The sequence below is a fragment of the Saccopteryx bilineata genome, chromosome X (genome assembly GCF_036850765.1).
Source record: "Saccopteryx bilineata isolate mSacBil1 chromosome X, mSacBil1_pri_phased_curated, whole genome shotgun sequence".
Lineage (NCBI taxonomy): Eukaryota > Metazoa > Chordata > Mammalia > Chiroptera > Emballonuridae > Saccopteryx > Saccopteryx bilineata.
In genome coordinates, this window is record NC_089502.1 from 104,640,359 (window position 1) to 104,655,326 (window position 14,968).

The following is a 14,968-nucleotide window of genomic DNA, read 5'->3' on the forward strand; positions in this document are numbered from 1 at the left end:
GTCTGACTGCCTCCTCATTTCCAGCTTCAGAAAAATAAAAAAAAAATTAAAAAATAAAAAAAAGATTGCTGGTTTGAGCAAAAGGTCACTGGCTTGGCTTGAGCCACCAGGTCAAGGCATGTATGAGAAGCAATTTTGAAAAACTAAAGTGAAGCAACTACAAGTTGATGCCCTTCATGTCTCATCTTCCTCCCTCTCTCTCTCCCTTCCTGTTTCTATCTCTCTAAAATCAATTTAAAAAATTTAAAGTATTGGCCTGACCTGTGGTGGCGCAGTGGATCAAGCGTCGACTTGGAATGCTGAGGTTGCCGGTTCAAAACCCTGGGCTTACCTGGTCAAGGCACATATGGGAGTTGATGCTTCCTACTCCTCCCCCTTTCTCTCTCTCTCTCTTCTTTAAAATGAATAATTGAAAAATAAAATTTTTTAAAAAATTAAAGCATTCTAGGCCCTGGCTGCATGGCTCAGTAGATAGAGTGTAGTCAGGGTATGCCAAGGTCATGGGTTCAATTCCCAGTCAGGGCACAAATGAGAAGCAACCAATGAGTGCATGACTAAATGGAACAACTAAGTATAATGACTTGATGCTTTTTTTCTCTCTCTCTTCCTTCCTCTCTCTCTAAAATCAATGAAAAAAGTTTTAAAAAGAGAAAAAAGCATTCTATAAAAACATTAAAATGCAGCTGTACAGTTTTGAGATATGTTAAAAATTGAGGAGTATGGTGTCAAATACACTTAGGTTTGTATCTTGGCTCAGCCACGTTATACAAGTGCAACCTTAGGCCACTGACCATGCTGAACCTGTTTTTATTTTAACTACAAAAAAATGGAGATTATGCCCTAGGCAGATAACTTGTTAGGTTAGAGCAGTGGTCCCCAACCCCTGGACCGGTACCGGTCCGTGGGCCATTTGGTACCGGTTGGCAGAGAAAGAATAAATAACTTACATTATTTCCATTTTATTTATATTTAAGTCTGAACGATGTTTTATTTTTTTAAAATGACCAGATTCCCTCTGTTACATTCGTCTAAGACTCACCCTTGATGTTTGTCTCGGTCACGTGATACATTTATCCGTCCCACCCTAAAGGCCGGTCCGTGAAAATATTTTCTGACATTAAACTGGTCCGTGGCCCAAAAAAGGTTGAGGACCACTGGCTTAGAGTGTCGTCCTGATACACAAAGATTGTGGGTTCAACATCTGGTCAGGTCACATATAGGAACAGATCAATGTTTCCGTCTCTCTCCTTTCTAAAATCAATAAACAAAAAAAAATTTAAATAACTCCATGATGCAGTTATTCAAAAATAAAAGACGTACCTATCAGACTTTTTTTCAAATGGATATTAAACTCTAGCCAGGTGGCTCAGTTAGTAGAGCCTCATACTGATGCACCAAGGTGGAGGGTTTGATCCCCAGTCAGAGCACATACAAGAATTAACCAGTGAATGCATGACATAAATGGAACGGCAAAGAAATGTTTGTTTCTCTCCTCTCTGTCTCTTTCTCTCTTTCTCCTTCCTCTCACTCTAGAATCAATAATAAAAATCTTAAATAAATAAAAGGAGATTGGCTCTGGCTGGTTGGTTCAGTGGTAAAGCAACCATCTACTTCTCTCCACCCCTCCCCTTTCTCCTTTCTTTCTTTCTCTGTCTCTCCCTCCCTCCCTCCCTCCCTTCCACAGCCATGGCTCATTGAGCAAGCTGGCCCTGGGCACTGAGGATGGATCCATGGCCTCACCTCAGGGGCTAAAATATGATAGCTTGGTTGCCAAGCAATGGAGAAAGAGCCCCAGATGGGCAGAGCATTGCCCCCTAGTGGGCTTGCCCGGTGGATCCCAGTTGGAGCGCATGTGGGAGTCTGTCTCTCTGCCTCTCCGCCTCTCAGTTAATAATAAAAACAAATAAAAAAATAAAAATGGAGATTAATATGCATCCTGAAGGGTGGTTGTGAGGATTAAATGATATGACTCTATGTAAGGCACTTATTAGCTCATGTGGTAGCTATTATTATTACCACCATGGGGAAGTTATTCTATAAATGCACTACTAAGCAGCTACAAAACTTACTTCTACTTAACAGAGTCTGACAATTGTTTGGAGTCTGAGTTGATTTACATGAAATTAACAAATATTATAACACGTTGGTTCTAAATTCTTCCATATCTGACTTTTAAAACCCTCTACAAAAAACAAACAAAAAAAAAACCCTCTACAATCTCTTTCCCTCTCTCTCCAACCATTATTGTATATACTGTGTCAAACCCTAGAGCAAATCTCTGTCCTCTTGGAACTCAATCAAGACATTTGCATACAAACTTCCAGTTATAAGATAAATAAGTTCTAGAGATGTAATGTAAAACAGGTGGGGGGGTTATAATGTGATATGAAAATAGTATGAGAGAAAAATATATGAGGTAAAAGAGCATTCTGGTATCATAAGGGAAGGTGACATTCACTTGGCAGGGAAAGATTTCATAGTGATAACTTTGAGAAAGAATAAGTAGGAATTTGCTATGCAAAGATGAAAGCAATATAAGAAAAGCACTAAGTGAGAAGACACGGTGTGTCTAGGACACCAAAAGAGTTCAGAATGGTTGGACATTCCAATGGTTAGAAGAGGTGTGAGCAAAGCATGAAGTAAGCCTGAAGAGTTTGGGGTCAGACTGTGAAAGGCATTGTCTGCCAAGCTGAGAAGTCGGGACTTGGTAGGGTACGCAAAAAGTAGCCAGTGGGTATCATCAGGCACACAATAAAGTCAGCTTTAGTTTTCAGGATGGCATCTTTAACAGTAATGTGGAAAATGGAAGAGAGTAGTTAAGGAACAAGTTGAGTCTATTTTTATGGTCCAGATAAGAGATGATGGGCTGACACCCTTTGCTGGTCTCAGCCCGCCTGTACCCAGGCATTTAAAAGTAAACTTTCCGCCTGACCAGGCGGTGGCACAGTGGATAGAACGTCAAACTGGGATATGGAGGACCCAGGTTCTCCACCTTTTTATGCATTCATTGGTTGATTCTTGCATGTGCCCTGACCGGGGACTGAACTCACAACCTTGGAACATAGGGATGACACTCTAAACAACTGAGCTCCTGGCAAGAGCCCAACACTTTTTTTGTGTGTGTGTGGCAGAGCCAGAGAGAGCCAGAGAGAGGGACAGATAGGGACAGACAGACAGAAACGGAGAGAGATGAGAAACATCAATTCTTCATTGAGGTTCCTTAGTTGTTGTTCATTGATTCATTTCTCATATGTGCCTTGACCAGGGGGTTACAGCAGAGAGTGTGAACCCTTGCTCAAAGCCAGTGACCTTGGGCTCAAGCTGGTGAGCCTTGCTCAAACCAGATGAGCCCGTGCTCAAGCCGGCAACCTTGGGGTCTTGAACCTGGGTCCTCTGCATCCCAGTCCGATGCTCTATCTACTGCGCCACTGCCTGGTCAGGCCAACACCTTTTTAAAAAAATATTTTTATCCATTGATTTTAGAAAGAGGAGAGAGAAAGGGGGTGGGGGAGGAGCAGGAAGCACAGTAGATGCTTTCCATATGTGCCTTGACAGGGCAAGCCTGGGGTTTCAAAAACAGCAACCTCAGCATTTCAGGTCAACACTTTTATCTACTACATCATCACAGGTCACAGGTCAGGCCCAACACTGATTTCTTGATAAGTGCCATTCTAAAGGTTGTGAGGTGGTATCTCATTCTGGTTTTGATGTGCATTTCTCTGTTAACCAGTGATGTTGAATATCTTTTCATGTGTCTGTTGGCCATCTGTATGTCTTCCTTCGAAAGTACATATTGCCTGACCGGGCGGTGGCGCAGTGGATAGAGTGTCGGACTGGGATGTGGAAGACCCAGGTTCGAGACCCTGAGGCTGCCAGCTTGAGCGAGGGTTCATCTGGTTTGAGCAAAAGCTCACCAGCTTGGACCCAAGGTTGCTGGCTCGAGCAAGGGGTTACTCGGTCTGCTGAAGGCTCACAGTCAAGGCACATATGAGAAAGCAATCAATGAACAACTAAGGTGTTGCAATGAGAAACTGATGATTGATGCTTCTCATCTCTCTCTGTTCCTGTCTGTCTATCCTTACCTATCTCTCTCTCTGACTCTCTGTCTCTGTAAAAAAAAAAGAATAATGGGGGTGCCTGACTCATGGTGGCACAGTAAATAGAGCATCAACCTGGGATGCTGAGGTCCCAGGTTTGAAACCTCAAGGTCGTCGGCTTGAGTATTGGATCACAAACATGATCTCATGGTTGCTGGTTTAAAGCCTAAGGCCACTGGACTGAGTCCGAGGTTGCTGGCTAGAGCAAGGGGTCACTGGCTCAGCTGGAGCCCCCCAGTCAAGGCACCTATAAGAAGCAATAAATAAACAACTGAAGTGATGCAACTACGAGTTGATGCTTCTCATCTCTCTCCCTGTCTAGTCTGCCTGTTTCTCTCTCTTTCCTGCTTTAAAAAAAAAAAAAGAGGCCCTGGCCGGTTGGCTCAGCGGTAGAGCGTCGGCCTAGCGTGCGGAGGACCCGGGTTCGATTCCCGGCCAGGGCACACAGGAGAAGCGCCCATCTGCTTCTCCACCCCTCCGCCGCGCTTTCCCTCTCTGTCTCTCTCTTCCCCTCCCGCAGCCAAGGCTCCATTGGAGCAAAGATGGCCCGGGCGCTGGGGATGGCTCTGTGGCCTCTGCCCCAGGCGCTAGAGTGGCTCTGGTCATAACATGGCGACGCCCAGGATGGGCAGAGCATCGCCCCCTGGTGGGCAGAGCGTCGCCCCTGGTGGGCGTGCCGGGTAGATCCCGGTCGGGCGCATGCGGGAGTCTGTCTGACTGTCTCTCCCTGTTTCCAGCTTCAGAAAAATGGAAAAAAAAAAAAAGAATAATGGGGGAGTTGCTTGATCTGTGGTGGTGCAGTGGATAAAGCCTCAATCTAGAGTGCTGAGGTCGCTGGTTCAAAACCCCAGGCTTGCCCAGTCAAGCCATATACAAGAAACAACTATGTGTTGATGCTTCCTGCTCCTTCCTCTTCCCTTTCTCTCCCACTCTTCTCTCTAAAATCAATAAGTAAAATCTTTTTTAAATTTTTTTAAAATTTTTTATTTATTCTTTTTTTTTTTAGAGAGGAGAGAGAGAGGGAGAGAGAGGAGACAGAGACAGAGAGAGAGAAGGGGGGAGGAGCTGGAAGCATCAACTCCCATATGTGCCTTGACCAGGCAAGCCCAGGGTTTTGAACCGGCGACCTCAGCATTTCCAGGTCGACGCTTTATCCACTGCGCCACCACAGGTCAGGCAAAATCAATAAGTAAAATCTTAAAAAAAAAAACCACTGTAAAAAAATAAAGTAGAAGAATGGGGGAGCCTGGGCTTCTGGCACAGTGGTTAGAGCGTGATCCCGGGGTTGCCAATCTCGGGGTCACTGACTGAATCCCAACAACACTGGTTTAACCCCGTGGGTCCTGTTATAGCTCAGATCAGGGCTCCAAAAGGGTGCCAGCTCAATCCTGAAGGCGCTAGCTCAACCCTGAGTCACTAATTTCAAGCCCCAGTCAAGGCACATATGAAAAGCAATCAAAAGGTGCACAAATGAGCCTGACCTGTGGTGGCGCAGTGGATAAAGTATCAACCTGGAAATGCTGAGGTTGCCGGTTCGAAACCCTGGGCTTGCCTGGTCAAGGCACATATGGGAGTTGATGCTTCCAGCTCTTCCCCCCTGCCTCTCTCTCCTCTCTCTCTCTCTCTCTCCCTCTCTCTCCTCTATAAAATGAATAAATAAAATTAAAAAAAAAAAAAAAGGTGCACAATTGGGTGAAACAATGAGTTGATGCTTCTCTCTCCCTCCTCCATCCTCCTTTCTTCTCTATAATAGTGGGGGCAGTTGGAGCAGGATAGAGGCAGGGTAGATGGTGATGGAGGGAGACTTGACTTGGGGTGGTGAACACACAATGCAATGTACAGATGAAGTATTGTAGAATTGTGCACCTGAAACCTGTATAATTTTGTTAACCAGTGTTACCCCAACAAATTCAAATTAAAAAAATAATAATAATAGAAGGAAACACAGGTACTAAACTCATGGACCTTGGCCACAGACAACAATTTATGAATTTGACCCCAAAGGCAAGGAAAGTAAAGGCAAAAATAAATGAACGCAACTATATCAAACTATAAAGCTTCTGCACAGCAAAAGAAACTGACAACAAAACAAACAGGCAGCCAACTAAATGAGAGAAGATATTTGCAAACAACAGCTCCAATAGGGATTAATATCCAAAATACATAAAGAACTCACAAAGCTCAGCAACAAACAAGCAAATAATCCAATTAAAAATGGGGAGAAGACCTGAACAGACACTTCTCCCAAGAAGACATACAAATGGCCAACAGATATATGAAAAGATGCTCATCTTCACTAGCTATTTGAGAAATGCAAATCAAACCTACAATGGGATATCACCTCACACTTCTTACATTGACTATTTTCAACAAGACAGGCAATAACAAGTGTTGTAGAGGCTGTAAAGAAAAAGGAACCCTCATTCACTGTTGATTGGAATGCAAATTAGTACCACCATTATAGATGTAGGTATGGTGGTTCTTCAAAAAATTAAGAACAGAACTACCATATGACCCAGCAATCCCTATACTGGGTATCTAACCCCAAATCTCAAAAACACTGGTACATAAAGACACATACAGCCTGACCAGGCGGTGGCGCAGTGGATAGAGCATCAGACTGGGATGCCGAGGACCCAGTTTCGAAACCCCTAGGTTGCCAGCTTGAGTGCAGGCTCATCTGGTTTGAGCAAGGCTCACCAGCTTGAGCCCAAGGTCACTGGCTCAAGCAAGGGGTCACTCGGTCTGCTGTAGCCCCCCCCCCCCAGTCAAGGCACATATGAGAAATCAATCAATGAACAACTAAGGAACCGCAACGAACAATTGATATTTCTCATCTCTTTCCCTTCCTGTCTGTCTCTATCTGTCCCTCTCTCTGACTCTATCTCTGCCACAAAAAAAAAAAGACACATGCATCCCCATGTTCATTGCAGCATTATTCACAGTGGCCAAGACATGGACACAACCAAACTGTCCCTTGATAGAGAGTTGGATAAAGAAGATGTTGTAGATATACAATGTAATACTTCAGAGGCATAAGAAATGATGACACAGTGACATTTACAACAACAAAGAGGGACTTTAAGAACATTATACTGAGTGAAACAAGTAAATCAGAAAAACCTAAGAACTGTATGATTTCACACATAGGTGGGATATAAAACTGAGACTCATGGACATAGGTAAAAGTGAAGTGGTTACTGGGGGAGGGGCTATGGGGGAGAAGAATGTGGGGGAAGGGTATAAAGAGGGACAAAGATAAGGTGATGGAAAATGATTTGACTTTGGGTGATGGGTATACAACATAATCAACAGTTCAAATGCTATAGAAATGTTTACTTGAAACCTATGTACTCTTATTGATCAATGTCACCCTGTTAAATTTAATTTTCTAAATTAAAATTTTAAAAAAGAAAGTAATAAATAAATAAAATTTAAAAAAGAATTATGGGCAGACATCCCGGGTTCAATCCCCAGTCAGGGCACACATGAGAAGCGACCATCTGCTTCTCTTCCCCTCTCTCTCCCTCTTCTCTCTCTTCTACTCTCACAGCCAGTGGCTTGATTGGTTTGAGCATCAGACCTGGGCCCTGATAGCTCAGTTCTATTGAGTGTTGATCTCAGACCGGGGTTGCCGTATAGATCCCAGTCAGGCAGATGCAGGAGTCTGTCTCACTTTAAAAAAAAAAAAAGAAGAAGAATGGTTAAAAGGGACGTAAGCAGATAAGGATAATGACTTAAGGGGATTACAAAGTAATGGGAAAGTTTTTGCTTTATTTATTTTATACAGAATGTTTCACAAATTTGCATGCCATCCCTGTGCAGGGACCATGCTATTCTTCTCTGTATCATTCCAGTTTTTGTATATGTGCTGCCGAAGCGAGCACAGTTTTGGTTTTGTAAAGGTTATTTAAGGATGTTGTAAGTGAAAGGAACCAGAGGTGAAGAGACAGAGAAAACAGAAAAGAGATTACTATGTTTGAATTCCTATAACATCACTATGGACTCACTCACTCAGCTTACACATTTGCTTTGTACTGGCTATATAATACATTAGCAATGCTGGCATAAACTAAGTGCTCAAAAAATCTATTGTTTTTCCTCATGTATCTATACACATTATCTGGCTAATAAAAGTATACAATTTTATACAAGAATGTACAAAACAAAGGAAATTGTGTGGTGGGATTGTGAAGACTTTGAGCAATGCAGACTTGGAACAAGGATTTAACATTAACAGCCATTGCTATACTATATTCTAGACAATGATACACCAGCTCGTGGTCAGATTTCTTAAACTTTGGTCATTTATGTACCACGAACATGATTTCTGCCACATCCACATATTGCACCTTAGTAAGTTTCTTTTTTTTTTCTTTCCATTTTTCCAAAGCTGGAAACAGGGAGGCAGTCAGACAGATTCCCGCATGCGCCCAACCGGGATCCACCCGGCATGCCCACCAGGGGGCGATGCTCTGCCCATCTGGGGCATCACTCTGTTGCATCCAGAGCCATTCTAGTGCCTGAGGCAGAGGCCACAGAGCCATCCTCAGCGCCTGGGCAATCTTTGCTCCAATGGAGCCTCGGCTGCAGGAGGGGAAGAGAGAGAGAGGAAGGAGAGGGGGAGGGGTGGAGAAGCAGATGGGCGCTTCTCCTGTGTGCCCTGGCCGGAAATTGAATCCGGGACTCCTGAACGCAAGGCCGACGCTCTACCGCTGAGCCAACCGGCCAGGGCAGTAAGTTTCTTTAAATCAACTTACTTTTCTTTAATTGATCCCATTCTAAAGAAGGATAGTTGTGAAATGATGGGTTTGATGTAATTATCTTTTTAAAAAGTATTTGTTTTGTTGATTTTAGAGAGGAAGGGGGAAAGCAGGAGAGACAGGACTGTCGAGCTGTTCCTGCATGTGCCATGACCGGGTATAGAACCAGCAACCTCTGTGCTTCAGGATGATACTCTAACCAAACGGGCCATCCGGCTAAAGCTAATTATCTTTTTTTTCCCTAATATATATTAACTATTAAAACAAAGCATTTGCCTGACCTGTGGTGGCGCAGTGGGATAAAGCGTTGACCTGGAACACTGAGGTTGCCGGTTTGAAACCTTGGGCTTGCCTGGTCAAGGCACATAGGGGAGTTGATGCTTCCTGCTCCTCCCCCTTCTTTCTCTCTCTCTCTCTCTCCTCTCTCTCTAAAAATCAATAAATAAAATAAAATTTAAAAAAATAAATAAAAAATAAAACAAAGCATTCATTCCCTTAGCCACCCCATATCATCTCCCAAATTACATTCTAAAACTGCTTTAGGTTGTTCTGCTTCTGAAACCATTAGGAAGAGATCAGGCTAGCAACTGGTGTGTTTATTTAATTTTTCTGCTACTGGTGATTACCTCCTACAAAGGTTTGCAGAACATAAAAATAAACAAAATAACAAAATTCATCTCATGAATCTTCATGAGAAGTCCTACCTTGTCTAAAGCTAAACTTATAACCCAGCAATTTATCTTTTGCTTAATCTCTCCACCTCTATTTTCTCTATCATACATGAAATGAGAACAGAATAAAGGCCCATTTTGTGGCGTAGTCTCAAGAACAAAACCAAAAGGAGGAGAAATACAGTAGTGGGTTTTGTTCTGAAGCACTAGCATTTCTCAGACACTATGCTGTACGCCTGAAACTAATACAAAACACTGCCGAATGTAAACTGTCATTAGAAAAAAAAAAAAAAAAAAAAAATATATATATATATATATATATATATATATATATATATATATATATAAAAACACATGTGACCTAGACTACATAAAAAAAAAAAAAGAAATGGCAGGCATATAGATCATCCAAATGAAAAACTGTTAACTTCAAGATAATGTAACACTCCTCTGAAATCATAAACAAAATCAGTTATTAACCAATATCCTCCATGTCTATTCTATAAACCAGGAATCTCTCTGTAACAACAACAAACAACAGAAATCATTGACCAGAACCAGGAGAGAACTTCACTCACTGGTAATTATCTACAGATATTTTACCTATGCAATTTTGAAGCTAGTCTTAAATCCACTATTTTAGGAACCACACTGCACTTTTTAAGTTACTCTTACACTCCATTCTCTTAGGATCACAAACCTATTCATTCAGGGAACAAAAGTATACTGCACCTAAAATATATAAGACACTGTAGAAAATATGAAAAGAATAAAGTTTATAATTTCGCATAGATATAAGATTTATATGTTCCCCAAATGGTGGTTCTCAGACCTACAGAGGGATGCTGGGATTTTTTTCCCCTCTGAACATCTTATTATGAAAAATTTCAAATATATAAAAGTTGAAATAATTTTACATTGAACCCACACCAAGATTCTACCATTTTTACTACACTTGCTTTCTCACACATCCATCCATCTTATTTTCTGATGAACTGCTGAGATTTAGAAAATGAGACTATGTTTGATGAAGGCCACCTGAGGGTTACTTCCTAAAAATTTTGACTGATAGGGTACATCAACCAAAAGGTTTGGAAACCACAAATCCATGTTCAATGTTTAACTTTCTTGCCAGCCTCCAATCAAAATCTATTCAGAGCTTACAACAGGCCATTTTGGGTCTCCATACCCTTTGTGCACTGAACTATTCTTACCAGCCTCTTTGAAGGCTCAGCATTCACCTGTGAAGCCTCCCTCAACTTTGACATCCTCACCCACAATTAACCATGTACTCCCACCATAAGGGTCACATTTATCATAATTTGCAATTAGCTCATAGTATCTACAACTTTATTTTGTCTAGCTTTTTTATTAAACTGACCTCCTTGAGGGCAGAGGTCCTCTATTTACCTCTGAATCCTCAGCAAATAGCACAGTACCCAGACTATATAGGTCATAAGCATTCAATAAATGAATAACATAAATGAATGACCCAGACCTGTGTTTACTCAGAAGCCAGGGAAGACTTTAGTCGAGTGTGGGAATGACCTAATCACACTGGCACTTTAGAAAGATTCCTCTTAGAGAGCACCGTTGTTAAGAGCATAAGCTTAACAAGCGTAAGTCTTGAGCCAGACTGTCTGGGCACAAATCCCAGAATCTCAGCTCTGCCATTTATTGCTGGGTGACTCTAGGCAAGTTTCTAAACTTCCTGTGCCTCAGTTTCCTCATTTCAAAAATGAATAATATTGCTTCACATATTATTGTGAGGATCAAGAGATAATTTTCTGTTGTTGTTAAATCATATAAATTAGCATCTGGAACATAATAAGTATTCCATCAATGTTACCCACTGTGGCCAGCAACCGGTTAATAATGACAATAAGGTAAAAAGTTCTTAAAGCTTGGGTGGTAGCACTGGAATCAAAGTGGAAACAATGACTATGAATGATGAACCTACTGAAAAGTGTTCCATCAGGAAGACAAGCAAAATGCACTTGTTATATATATTTTTTTCTACCTTGTATGTTTGACACAGCTCATGATTGGGGTTTTCATTGTTAAAAGGAGCTATACTTGCCTGACCTGTGGTGGCGCAGTAGATAAAGCATCAACCTGGAAATGCTGAAGTTGCCAGTTCAAAACCCTGGGCTTGCCTGGTCCAGGCACATATGGGAGTTGATGCTTCCTTCTCCTTCCCCCTTCTCTCTCTCTCTCTCTCTCCCCTCTCTATAATGAATAAATCAAAAAAAAAATCACATTCCCTCAGAGTATTAAAAAAAAAAAAGGAGCTATAATTTACCCAGCCTAGGTAGAAATTAGATGCTGCGCAGGAGTCTAGTACGAGTGAACTCTAACCACAAGCTCTACGACCACTGCATGCTTCTTCTCTACGCAGGTCTTTCAGTCTCTCAGTTGCAATTTTTTTCATTACTCCCCGCAGCACCATTTCTTTAGTTTATGATTCCCACAATTCCCTGTCCTGTTTTTCTGACTGTAAACATATCCCCAAAAGCCTCGGTTGGTAAGTGGGCCTGAGGTTTTCTCCTACGCAACCCTGCACTACTCTTTTTCTTCTTCCTGCCCACCTCATTTAATCCTTAAGCCTTGCTATTCCTCACACGTAGGAACTTGAAACCTAAGAGCATGGGAAAGCAACAGAGCAACAGCAGTAGTGCCAAGAACTTGGGATGCTGCCAAGCTCTTCCCCAGGCTCCATATGCAATGACCAACTACATGCCGAGATTGGACTTAACTGACCACGGGGCCTCACTCGCTTTAATAGCCCTTTTTGCTTCTGCTCATTTTCTTTCTCCCACTTGAAGCAGCCCCCTCCAAAACCGGTAACCAATTCTTCAAGGAAACCTTCCCTTTGGCCCAGAGATATGCCCCGCAACACACACACACACACACACACACACACACACAAAGCAGGTACTGCACTGACAATATGTACCAAAATGCACAACCACATACGCATTTACACCATTAAATAAATGTTTCATGTGTATATATTTGATTTTGCAAGAACAGGACCATGTCTCGCATTGTTTTTTAAACCTGTCTCAGTGGGTTAATACTTGTTGAACATTGACTGAATCAGTGGGGTTTTTTGTTTGTGTGCGTAGGCTAAGGAAGGAGGTAGAAGCATGTTGAAATGAAAAACGTATGAACGGACATATGGGTTAAAAAAAAGCACTAGGTCAAAATTGGAAAAAAATATTGTAGAAGAAAGGTGTTCAATTAACATCTGTTTATCTGATTTGCTTGCAAGGTTGGAACAAGACATAGAGAACAGAGGTCAACTGGGAAAATTTGGAAAAGGCATTTTAGCTTTAGGCAGAAGACAGGAGAGAAAGATGGGGCTGCAAAAGAAATTCTTCAAAAACCTAAGGATAGGCCAATTGGATAAATGGAAGGTTAAAGGGAGGTATTGGGATGACAAGGGTAGAGAAATGATTAAGTAGGTGAGCGAATGGGTAGGGGGTGATACGAAGGGGTGCGTAGATGGATAAAATGATCAAGGGGAGTTAGGCAAATGGGTTAGTTGACTGGGTGGTGGATGGGTAGATGGGAGGTAGGTGGGGAGATGGCAGGCAGGTGGGTGGGTGGGTGGTTAGGAGTTTAGTTAGGAGGGTATAGGTGTGGGGGCATAAAATTTAAAATCCGGCCCCTCCCTCACCTTGACCCGGAAGCGGATGAGTGCTAGCCTCACGCAGTGGCTCAGGCAGGCCGGTGGCAGGAACCAGGCCCGTGGAGGAGGGGTGCCCTTGTTGCCCACGTGTCCCACGATCAGTTGCGCTGTCTGCCGCTCAGTCTGGCACCGACGGCCCCACTCCGCCAGCCGGTCCTTGCCCAGGCCCCCGGGAAACATGACCACCAGCTCCAGGCCGTCGTCGCCGGGATAGGCACAAGCCTGGCATAGCGCTGACAAGTAGCCCAGCATGGCATTCCACTGGCCGCCACACACCCAATCCGTCTGGTAGCCGCCATAAAGCCGCGGCAGCGCCGAGCCCGCGTCTACCAGCACCCGGGCCCCGGGAAGCGGCGGGGGGGGAGGCGGGGGCGGCGGCGGCGGGTGCAGGCCAGGATGCCCCTGGCCGTGGTGGTGGAAGTGGTGAGCGGGGTGATGGTGCCGAGTGGGCCCCGCACCCCCCGAGTAGGCACCTAAGGCAGCCGGCAGGAGCGGCGGTTGCTGGGGAGCGGAGCCCCTGGCGACGCGTGGAGCCCCTGGCGCTAGGGCTGCTGTAGGTGGCAGCTGACGATGCTGGAACTGCTGGAGCTGCTGGAGCTGCTGCTGCTGCTGGCGCGAAACCGTGCGCGCGAGTTTGAGGAGGTCCACGGGCACCACGGCCCCGGGACAGCGCTTCTCCAGGAACTCCTGGAAGCCCTGGACGCCCATGCTTCCTCGGCGGGCTGACGAAGAGGGGAGCAGAGCTAGCAGGCTAGGCGGCGATCTGGGCGCGAAGCTGGGGGCGGGCGCGTGCGCACTCCGCGGGGGGCGAGGGGGCGGGAAAAGGATTCCCGAGGGGAGGGGTGAGCGAGGGAGGGCGGGGTGGGGAGGAGACCACAGATTGGATTTGAGAGGAGGGGATTAATGAAGACAACCGGATTTGGGAGAAACTGGTAGAGTAAAATTGATGACGGGCTGTAGTCACTTCTCTTTTTTTTTCCTTCTCCGACCGCTCTTCACCGCTTTAAAAGTGGTGAAGCTTCTTACTTCCACCTATGAGCCATGTTGCCTGGTCTGGATGGTACACACTTTCTAGCTGAAGGAGGGGGGCCAGCGGGGCGGGGCAGAAAGGCATCCTGGGAGTTGTAGTATTCTCTTACGGCCTCAAGATACATTCGAGGAACAAGATTACCACACTTGTCAGCCCTTGCGCTCACAGGGTCACAAGTGGCGGGGCTTGATGATATGTGTTTAGGATTTGCTCTTCAACTCCTAGTTTCCACCGAGTTGCTTCATGTCATTTAATGCTTTCCCAGGAAAAAGGGTTTGAGGGGGAAGGAGTGATGCATCATGGGAAAGTAAGTGGAGTGAATTGATTGAATTCAGCTCAAATATGCTAAAATTCTCCGGAGCTGGAATTTTCATTTCAGGAGAAAAATGTAATATGTATAGCTTTTAATAAATGAGGAGAAGGACACTTGTGGAACATAAAATAATAATCACTACCATTTCTGTAAGCAATCCATTTAACTTTTAGCTTACCACACAATTGGAAGAATAGTTGTTGGCCGCAATTAATGAATGGTAAAACTTACATTATTTAAGGCAATGCAGAAAAAAACTGAAATTGTCATCGGGATCTCTCCTCAGGGGGATAAGCACCAACACAAATTAAACTACAAGTTGTGTCTTCCTGGTATTCACAGAGTTACAGTGTCTTATAGTTAAAACCTCTGTTTTTACATCTCATTGTGAACCAAACTG

General features: G+C 43.9%; 1 protein-coding gene and 1 non-coding gene across 10 annotated transcripts in view; both read right to left on the bottom strand.

Moving 5' to 3' along the window:
* The window catches only part of FAM120C (family with sequence similarity 120 member C), a 96,823-nt gene extending 82,824 nt beyond the window's left edge, over positions 1-13,999 (bottom strand). For 8 of the 9 annotated variants that reach the window (XR_010727825.1, XR_010727827.1, XR_010727826.1 and 5 more), the window contains exon 1: positions 13,214-13,999. Coding sequence is in view for 5 of the 9 variants with exons in the window: in XM_066249357.1 (XP_066105454.1) it covers positions 13,214-13,933 (720 nt within the window). In the remaining 4 variants the exon portion in view is untranslated. Of the gene's footprint in view, positions 1-1,039; positions 1,252-13,213 lie in introns of all 9 variants that reach the window. The other variant, XR_010727828.1, reaches the window with a different exon arrangement.
* LOC136317967 (U6 spliceosomal RNA) lies at positions 7,878-7,984 on the bottom strand. Its single transcript, XR_010727955.1, has one exon. It is a non-coding gene; the product is annotated as a U6 spliceosomal RNA (small nuclear RNA).
* Positions 14,000-14,968: the final 969 nt, after the last annotated feature.